We start from the raw sequence: 10,893 nt of genomic DNA, 5'->3' as shown, positions 1-10,893 counted from the left end.
TGTCTCCCATGATGTGTCACCACTAGACACTATATGGGCAGATTAAAGGTAAAGCCAGGATGTAGTCCTGACCCAAAGAAAACCTTGATTAAAACCTGATGAATTTGACAACAGCCAGAAATAATTATAAGCATTTCAGAGAAAAAAAAAACAAAACACCTTTCAGCTTTCTACTGAATCCTCAATTTCCAGAAGGAAATATTCCAGACTAGCACTTAAAAGAGCACCAAGAACTTACTAGAATCCCCAACTTGGAAGAGACTGTGCACAGTAATTTAAAAGTAGACAACTCCTTGCTGATAAAAAAAGCCCAGGCTTGTCCTTTTGAAGTGCAACAGGAACATTGCAAACTGTGATGTTTGAACAGATCTGATTCAGTCTCCATTTAAAGAAAGGCATTAAGTTGCTCAAATCTATGAACAGTTGCTCAAGTGGACAGGCACAAAACACAACCAAGGATCAATACATGTATTTAAATGCCCTTTCCATCTATTTAATGAGACGTGCACACGATCTTTTTTTGGTAAAGCAAGATCATTTCTCAGCATTTGAGAAAAACACAGAAGTTGACACAGTTGATTTTAATAAAAAGTGAATGAGAAAAGTCTATCAATCCAGTGAAATGGGCTTGAGGGGCTCAAATAGATTCTTTCATGTGCAAGAGTGTGTGTGCATTGAAAGACTGCATTTGAGAACTGTGATATTGCATTGGAGAAAATGCAGTGTTAGAAGTATCTGTTAGAAGGGTCTGGAGTTTGTCAGAGAAAGACAGAGGAAATGAAAAAGAAGAGAAAAGGAGTTCACTTGTCTGTGCAGTTTATACTGTTAAGTTCCTTTTCATAGTCCTGCTACTGCATGGCTTCAGATAAAAGCACAAATGGCCATCTGCTGTCCCCTTCCTGTTTATCACACTCATTTGAAACATTTCCCATAACCTAGTTTGACGCTAACAGTCAAACAGTCTTCAGTAGGAAGAAGTGATAAAAAGACCTTGAGATGAAGAATGAAGAGGGTTACACAGAACTTCATTTCAAAGCAAGAAAGAAAAGCTCCAATGCAGGTGAGCATATAAGCATTTATGGTATGTCTTCAGACTTTTTACTTGTTTGTAAATAATAAATCTCATATTCGAGTTATCATAAAAAAACATATACCTGTCAAAATTTTAGTTGGTGCTACTAAAGTTGCCAATGGTATATGGCAGTATACAGAGAAATGTGATGGATAGTAGATAAAATGCAGTACTAATAGTACCACCAGGCTTGGAGTACTGGTGCTGACAGTCCCAGTATAAAATGGAGACTAGAAGACAGAGGCATATGAGGAAAACATGAGGCAGTAGTTGTCAGCAAGTTTGGCAGTGGTTAATGGCTCATTAGCCATTTAAGTTTTCTACAGGGTTTTTGGTTGGGTTTTTTTTGTTTTGCTTTGTTTTGTTTTCAGGAATTACAGCTAAGAAGAATTTAGGAATCATTTAAATGAAAATTGTAAGACAGTAACTTACTGTCCAGTAAGCTTTTTCAACAACTTCTGGGAATTTTGTCGAAAGTGCCAGGAGCAGCAAGGGAGAAAGTACAAAGATATATGCTGGAAGGCTTTCAAGTTGACCCTTGCTAACCTTTATTTCTTTTAAGTGTCCCAGGGAAGAGCTTCTCAGATCATAAATACGAAGTCCTCAGAGAAATTAGACATCCAGTTTCCAAACAGTTAATTAACTATGATGATCAGTTTCTGAGAAATCCTGGCTGCACATTTATGAAAGAACAATTTTTAATAGAAAAAAAGCAAAAGCCAGGTTCAGTTACTCCATATGGCAGGATAAATTGTGTGCAACTTTATTGATGTAAATTGTGCCAGTTTGTCTATTATTACAAGAACTTAGCTGAGAGCCTGTTCCCAACTGCAGTAAAAGCACAGAACTAGCAAAACTGAGAAAAAAAATCAGAAAACTCATAAAAACTAATATTTATTTAACTAAGAATTTTCAATGGTCTGTAAAATATTTGTCAAAGTGCACAAAAACATTGCTGTAATGGAGTAGATTGAATATTTCCATTTCAAAGAAGCAGAAAATCAGACGAAGCGTATGTGGCACATATACAGAATAGTATGTGACCACAAACACGCAGAGCACACAGTGACAAAGCCATGTTTAAAATGCTCTATCTTGATTGTCTACCTGCATGACAGGATAGCATGACATGACAGGGCAGCAGAAAGACTTCAGGTGAGCAACTGAAGAGTGCTTTCATTTAGCTTGTTAAACAATGCACTGCAAGCTGAGTCTCTGCTTGTAGTGAAAGGTGTGTGAGCTAGCTTTAGACCAGACACAGACAAGTCATGGCAGCATGATATACATACGGAATACAGAAGTGTATTCACTGGAGTGGTTAGAAATGGTCGCAAGGCCACATCGGCATAATCTAGTGCAATATCTGTGCCAGTTCATGTAGTACAGAAGGAAGACCACAGAGCTCCCCTTCCCCCTTGCAGTCCCATGTGGTCTTGCTGGTGGTGCAAGCTGCTGAGCTTTCCTGAGAAGCTGGGCAAACACTAAGCTGTTAGCCTGTGCTGCGTTGTCAGCTCTGTGGTATTGCTGCTACCAGAGCTCACCCTGGGTAGCTGAGTGCTACTCTGAGTATTTACACAAGTCACTGCTACTGTTTTGCCTGCAGTCTAGCCATTGTGCAAATCATGGCAGAGTTAAGATTAGACTCAAGGTATCCTGATTGCCTTTTTATGTCAAAATCACTGCATAATACCCAAAGGAAGAAGGAAAACACACAGGGATGCTTAACCATAATATGTTGCATAGCCAGCGAAAAGTACTGCATTCTGTTTACATATATTTGCCATCTAAATAAGGTGGCAATATATAAAACAGTGGGGATTAGCTCTTTGAATATTTAAAAATGACTAGTCACAGATACAGCATTTCCCAAGTAAGTATGATTGAATAGACAAATCAGGAAAAACAATGTTTAACCTCTGTGCAAAACGATGACAGCTAGAAACCAGACATGAAGTGAAAGCGTTAGTGGAAATGAGTTTATCATGTAGCACAAAGTTCAAGTCATTTCATGATCTGAAATACGGCTCCATGCATTATATTTTTGAATATAAAAATATTCAATATAGAAGCAGAGAATATAGAAGCAGAGAACTTTTCAAACAGCTGATCCACATCTTATCTGGACGACCAGCATTTGAAATGTAATGGCTTTTAAAGAATACTTCCATGGGGTACTTCCTGATCTTGTTTACTAGTTACAGAGCAAGTTCTTTACAAGATATAACATTTTGGCACCCTGTTTTCTCTTCCAAGAATGGCCATTTCCATGAAATGGAAAATCAACCTTCTGTTATTCTCTGACTTTATTCCTGGGCCCCAACTCAAGGGATGTTTGCATGTAAAATCTTTTTTTCCCATTAAGTTAAGTTTGGACAAAGTGAACAGTGTATTGCACTTTGGTCTTTCTAGAAGAACACTCACAAAGATTTTCCTGCAAACACTAATGTTAGAAAGCTAGGAAGAAAAATTAACATGACATTTCCTGCATAGCTAGGCAATTTCTAGCTGTTCTCCTCCTTGCTCCAAGGAATCCTTTGAGGCATCATAGAGCATCTTTTATGCCTCAGTCATTTTAAAGATCTTTGCTGTATTGCAGCCTACAGTAACTATAGCACTACCCCTTCCAAGAGCACACTGACAACCTACTGAAATGAGTCCAATGGAGGGCTCCTGAGATAGTGAGCTGGAGAAGTGACACAGGAGGAGAGGCTGAGACAATTGGCAGCCCTAAGAAGAGAAGGCTGAAGGAAGTCTTTCTCTTCTCTTTAACTACCAAATGGGAGGATGTAGAGAAGACAGAACCAAACTCTTCTTGAAGGTGCACATTGAAAGACACAAGTTGGAACATGGAAAATTACAATTTGATACAAGAAAATTTTTCTTACCATGGTGGTGGTCAAACACTAAGACAGGAGCCTGGAAAGGCTGTGGAATCCCATCCTTGGAAATATTTAGAAATTGGCTGGACAAAGCCTTGAGAAACCTGCTCTAATCTGAGCTGCCTTAAGCAGGAGTCTGGACTAGATGGCCTCCTGAGATTCCTTCCAGCCTACATTGTTCTGTGATTCTACGTCAAGACATGTAGAAATCCTGAAATATAGTGAGTGAGCAAACAGAGCAGCAGGTTTCACTAGGAAGTGGCATGGTGGGAGTGTGACAGTCCTACAAGAATAAATTTTAAGATTGTTGGGTAATATTGAGAAGGAAGATTCACCATGACTGTGCATTTCCAGGCTTCTCTGATTCTAATTAAACGTAGGTTTTTTTGAGTTGTGAGGAAGCTCGTTTTTGCATCTCTATTCACTGACCTTAATCAAGCATCCAGTCTCCAAAGAAGCCCTGTTTAATGCACTGCTACTTAATTTTTTAAACATTTTGTAGTAATTTTCCAGTTGGGATTGTCTGAACATCAAGGACTCAATAAAAAAAAAGATCTCCAAATTATAAGGTGGACTTTTCTAAAGGCCTTTGATGTGGCATCCAGTGTACATGTGATAAAACTAGTGGGTCCTGGAGTTACAGGACTAACTACTAATTGCTAATTTTCAGAGAAGCTACTGGCCCTTTCTTGATTAATAGTGTTGGTGTTCGTAGCCCTAGAACCTCATTTTTGTTGTTACGTTATATATATCTCTTTCTTTGCAGCTGTTAGAAAATTCAGTTCTTCCTCTTTCACTAAGTTTGTGAGGTTTTTTTTAGCAATGTATGTTGAGTGCTTGCTGTGACATCTAACAGTCTTCGTGATATCTGCAAATGACATCCCCCTGCTACCAAGAAGCAGAAACTGTTCAGGAGCTGTGCCACTCAAAACCTCAAATGAAGTGGCAAACAGTGAAGACAGCATGAGAAAATACAAGCCCCCAAAAAGTTTTCATAAATGAACGTTTATTAGGTGCATGAACCACTTGATATGCGGGAGGCAACTAGAAGGGAAAAAGCAACTGTGACAAAGCACATGGCAAAGTGACAGTGTTGGACGTTCTGTCTGAAAGATGTTTAGGGAAACCCAGATTTACGTACTGGGCAGCATCTCGTGCTGTGTTTGTAAAACCCTCTTATTTCTTGCAGAAGTTCCGTCTAATTCTTCAGGCTTGCGGTATGTTGCTGCTCTCTCAGGATTTCTGAATGTTGTATTTCTGGGAGCTGTGATCACATTAATTCAGCAGTGTGAGTGACCAAGTGAAATGTTTTACTTTAATTCCTGTCAATGAATGTTTTGCTTTAATACCTGTCATTGAAATTGACAGGTATTAATTCTTAACTTAAACAAGTTTTGCAAACAAACTGTTTTGATAAGGTGACAAGACCACTCATGCTTTCTACTATTGTGTTTCTGATGAAGGTGAGAGGGAGTCACCGGCATTTTGGGGCTATGGATCTGCAGAAAGTCAGTGGCTTTCAGAGCACAGTTGAATGTTTGGGGTGTATGAAGAGGGCTGGAGCCTTTCCTGTCCTGACTTTCCTGTCACCCAATCTGAGAGTCCCTCCTCTTCCTTTCCAAAACAGAACAAACCACCAAGGTTTCTAGCCAAAGAATCCATCCATCCATCAGTTTGGAAAAACTCTTTTAGTAATGAAATAAAAAGGTGTGCCTCTGAGTTCATAAAACTGGCCTTTGCACTGGCCACAGAATTTGTGCATAAGCACTGGGTCACGGCTAGCATTGATTATGTGTGTACAGAGCTTACCTATCCAGCACAGATGTGTGCCATTATCCCTGAGCATCTAAACTTAGAGATCAGAGAGAAATGCGTGCATTTGCCCTGGCCAAGCAAGTTGAAAAAGTTTTTAGGTTGCCATCAACAAGCATCTGAATATTGATCAAGCAATCTAATTTTAGTTTCCTCCTTTAGAAAATTTTGGCCCAGTTGTCCAAATGTCCAGCCTGCTTCTGGACATCAAAATCACTTTGCACATCAAAATCACTTGAGAACCCAGGAGAAAATGAGAATTCAGAAGCACTTCTGGGCATAAGTATCCTGCAGAGTCAGATGTTCTCCCTTTCTCTGGATGCAAGTCCTGCCCTCTCATATCAACCCATTCTTTTCTGAAATATGTTCAATACAAATTTCAGGAACTGGAAAATCAGAGGCAGGACCGTGTTATTTGAAAGACACTTGTTCATACCATGTTGTCAAAAGCATGATAGTAATGGACTCTACACTGTCTTTGTGAAGTCAGTCACCTCATGTATTTGTTTAATGGATGCTCAACTCTCCAGCCACCATTTACAGGAGAGCTGGAAGGACAAACGAGCAATCTGAGTTTCCACTTAAAGCTCCTATTATTATCCACAGAAAAATACATTGGGGTTTCTATACAGTTGACTTGTGAGCTTTACATTAAAATGTTGGAGATTCTTGTCCAGGTGACTTGCTATCAAGTGACATGTGGAAGCCCAGAGAAAATCTTTCTGAAAGTGACAGTATCTTTGAGGAAGATCTTCATGAAAACAGCTTACTGACTGCGTTAAAGGAAAGCTTATGCATGCATACAAACGGTAAGGAAATAAAGTCTTGCTCATAGTAGCATAAATGGTTTGAAGCTCTTGAAAAGATTAATATAAAAATAAACACCTGCACAAAGGAATTGACCTTTAGATACCAGAATGTTTATATTGATAAAGATGTATAAAGTGATCTATTTTAGAGTTCCATCCTTGAAAATTTTTAGTTTAAGCAAAAAATAAAAGTGGTGCAGTGTTACTAAAGATCTTTGTTATTTCTCCATGGATGCCATTGAATTGTACTACTCCCAGTGATTTCAGCAGAGCTGGGGTTTTATCCATGGCTTTTACCTCAATTATTATGTAAAATATTTAGTAGAATTATCTAGAGTTCTGAAATATTTAAAGGCACAGGGTCATCCCTAATCAAAGAATGACCACCCTTATTACTACTGCAAAGCAGGGACACGTGCTTTCTTAAAACGAGCTATACCATCGCAATTTCTGCCCCACTCCTGGTTTAAAGCTTCTTACTCTCTTATTCAAAAGCCCCATAAAAAGCAGAAGCCAATAATAATGATATCAGTTGTAAAAAAAAAAGAAGTGACAAAATCCCTTGACCCCAAATTCTTCACAGACTCCAGATGTGAACTCTGCCCCATTGGCTGGAAGCTGCATTATGGGAGATGTTATTTCTACTCAGAAACTCGTGACACCTGGGAGAATAGTAGAAAGTATTGCTCCGGAAAAAAATCTCAGCTCCTGATTATAGAGGATGAGACTGAAATGGTAAGCTTGTAAGGCACTCTGTGGTTCAAATATTCTTTTTACTTATACTTTGTGAATCCACATATCAAACTAGAGCTTTCCGTGTATTTTTAGAAGCCATTTCTAATCCCGATACGCTCATAAAAGGCATTGTCAGTGGCAAGTGCACTGATGATTGGCTTCTGCATGTTAAGAAATATTTGTGTCAAAAAGACCAGTGGCCTATGCTTCATTTAAATAGATGCAATGATATGCCTAGAGATTATCTCCAGCAAGAAGCAGCTGGTATTTGAAGGATTTTTGCAAAATCAAACCTGTTCAGAACTTAGCTGTCATAAAGGCTGTTGCCTTTCTTTTGGGGGATGGAGCTGTTTCTCTATACTTTGTACGTTTTTAAATGTCAGTATTGGGTCTGTGGCAATAGAAGGAACAGTTCTGTGGACCAAATTCTAACCTGTAGGGTGTCTCTTTTGTGCTACTGGTTTTGCTTAAAGGTGACCAGGTTCAGACAGTCATTTCTAGAGCACCCAGGCGGGTGAGCTGGCAAAATGATCACCTCCATTCCTTGTAGGGGGGGAAAAGAGGAGGTAGCTTCAACTCCCATAATTCAGATTAGCCTGATCCTCATCTAAAATGTGCTAGTGGAATGGGCCTGGGTCCAGCAAGGAGCCAAAGGTTAGCTCCTTAGTTGCTCCATTTACCATCGTTAGCCACAGTACTGGGTGCAGTTGAGAATCTGAACTAATTTCCATGTGTTTTTTTTTCTTCTCAATTTCTTGGAAACATTCTCTGGAATCTTTTGGGCATGAAAGCCTTACTGTTTTTAAAATATTAGTTACCACTATACTGGAGTATGCTATACCACTATGCTGGAGTTCTATTAAGTGTCGTTATTATGAGAGTTCAAAGACATACCTCTTTCTAGGATTTCTTGAACAAACAAAAGGATAAAGACATTGGCTTTGTTTGGACTGGATTAAGCTTTGATGAGGAAGAAGGAAGATGGATATGGCTCAATGATCCCAAACATCCAGGGCGCAGGTAGGTTCATTCTGGAATGAATCTGTGCTAGCTTCCATGACCTCTTCTCCACTCGCTGTGCCCAGGCTATTCAGCCACTAGACCGTGAGAAAGTAGTAGTAAGATATCAGGGCCCATACTCCCGTTAGGCAGCTCAGCCTATTCTGATTTTTCTCAATACAGAATTCTGATCAAAACATGCAGTTGAAAAGTGAAATTCCTTGACAGCTCTCTGAAGAGGAACTAATTTTATTAGGAGGTGCCTATGCTGTGTAAGCTTTTTACTTCCAGCTGCATAACAAGTAGGGAAACAGAGAAAGGGTGAAGCTTACTAAACAAATCTGTCCGTATGTCAGGGAATCAAAAGAATTACAGCATAAAGACAAAAAAATCCAGTCTTTGTGGTTTCACTCTTTGTATATGCAAACAAATTTTTTCAATGATCTTCATATCTGTGTGTTGTTTGGCTCTTGCAGTTTTACAATAAAAGGAAGGAAGAATGAAGAAAAATGTGCTGCCTATAAGTTGACAGAAATGCATGCTGATAACTGCCACTCCCTATACAAGTGGATTTGCAAGAGGAGTGCAGTCCGACTGGGTATCTAAGATATTGTAAAGTGCAAGTGAATAGGGTCTTTGAAGATTTACACCACTTTACAGTGGGTAGGATATCTGATGTAAAATTAAGGGGAAATTGTTGACCAGAATTGTGATTAATCAATGCATTGTGATTCTATTTGTGATTGAAGTCCAGGAGGATTTCAGGCTTGTCTCTCTCTTCTTTTGAGAATGAAGGTATAAAATCTATGTGTCTTTGTGCATGCTGATGCACTGCCCCTTAGAGCTATTAAAATAAGCAGCTTGCTAACTTTAAGTAGCTTATAGAGTCTAAGAGTTGTGTAAACCACAGGTAAAATGAAGGTTTTTCTACCAGCCTGGCAACTAGATCATACAACAGGCAAAAGGTTGCTGTTGCTCCTTACTTCAGATGAAGAGGTGATAATCAGTGCTATGCACTTAAATGAGCCTGCAAATCTCACCACTGGAGGTCCAATATGGGAAGACAGCATAGCTCTACACAAGAGAAAGTCAAAATCCAGTATTTTTTCGAAAAAGTTTAATTTCCTGTACATCATTCAGTGTTATAGAATTTGGCACTTAAAAAACCCATAAATACCTCTTCAATTCGGATGTGAGATTTAATTGTCTGATATGATGTCTTTGTTCTATTAACATGCTAGAAATGGCAAAATCATATTTATGGGGCTAAAGGGCTATAAGCCTTCCTTTTGTTAGTCCACTTCACAGACACTTTTTACAAGTCAAAAATGGATGTTGCAGCCCTCCTACATCTCGAGGCTACTGATCAGGATGAGGCAGCAGATCTCAGAGACGTTTGCTCTTTTCTGCCTGATCTTACCTCGAGATAAGTTGTACAGGTCTGAGAGTAATCTATAGTTCTTTGTTGTTATCTATAACCATAACATACTAAACATTTGATTTTTATAGCTAAGGAAAATCAGTATAATGATTAAAATGATGACTCTAGGATGTAAAGCCAAGTTCCAAACTCTTCTAGTTGAGGAAGATCACTCTGAGAGGCACTTCCACCAGGACTGGTACACCGCATTTTGGACGGTGGTAGCAATGTGAGTTACTTGGTGATTTGTTTGGTGTACAGTAACCTCTCTCTTTGTGGCTTTTGTACCACATGTCAGACTTCAGGTGTAAGAGTGGGGTGCTCTAGCATTTCTGGCAATTGTTTGAAAAATTGTTGAAAATTGCTTGGCAATTCCTAAAGGCATTGAGCCTAACATAGCACATAATTGCAATGATTCCTTGAGCTGAGTGTTACTTCTATAGGTACGATGTAATTACCACATCCTTCAGCAGAAACTACTTTACATACACATCTATTATCAGATAAATTATACACAGTGAGATAATTTACAATAGTTTGTGGGCACTTGATGAACACACAGTTGCAATAGTGTTATACATTTCTAACATTATCTGGCTAGCTCCTTGATAACAAAAAACTTTTTTCATTAAATTGGTACATGGCTGTATGTCGTACTCTTATGTAGTTTTTGATATCTCCATAATTGAGGAACTCCTGGTTTCCAACATGATCTGTTTTCTGTCTAGCCCAGAAGCATCTACTTTTATGTAGCTGTTTTATATCTCTGGCATCATATATAACGCTACACAAACATGCAATCTTCCCAGTCACAATGTTGCAAATGTACGTGTAACAGCATACATTCTTCTAAAATACAATTTACCGTTGTAATTATTTCTATACTTAATTGATTAAGCTTTGCTTTTTGTAGCACTTAAACTATTATGTTTTGTAAATACACAGCATCACATCCATGTATGTTTATGTTACATATACAAACATCATGTATTAGTGACCATGATCACTGTTATTAATGGGAGGCATGTATATCCTCATGGAGAGAAAGGGGGTTTCCCTTGCTTGGAGATGGGAACACCTTACAATTGGTTCCATTTTTTCCCCATCATTCACAGATGAATGTGGTGGTCTTGATTTTAACTTCAGCCGTAGGAATTGACTAAAAAC

General features: G+C 38.7%; 1 protein-coding gene across 1 annotated transcript; it reads left to right on the top strand.

The window, feature by feature from the left end:
• Positions 1-996: 996 nt before the first annotated feature.
• LOC104081515 (killer cell lectin-like receptor subfamily F member 1) lies at positions 997-8,912 on the top strand. The gene is made up of 6 exons (XM_009584297.1): positions 997-1,060; positions 5,141-5,239; positions 6,441-6,572; positions 7,156-7,307; positions 8,212-8,327; positions 8,783-8,912. Exons 1-6 carry the CDS (start codon positions 997-999, stop codon positions 8,910-8,912), a joined length of 693 nt encoding a protein of 230 aa, XP_009582592.1.
• Positions 8,913-10,893: the final 1,981 nt, after the last annotated feature.

This window comes from Fulmarus glacialis, unplaced genomic scaffold (assembly GCF_000690835.1).
Source record: "Fulmarus glacialis isolate BGI_N327 unplaced genomic scaffold, ASM69083v1 scaffold26698, whole genome shotgun sequence".
Taxonomy (NCBI): Eukaryota; Metazoa; Chordata; class Aves; order Procellariiformes; family Procellariidae; genus Fulmarus; species Fulmarus glacialis.
This window is presented reverse-complemented; position numbering and strand designations above follow the sequence as displayed.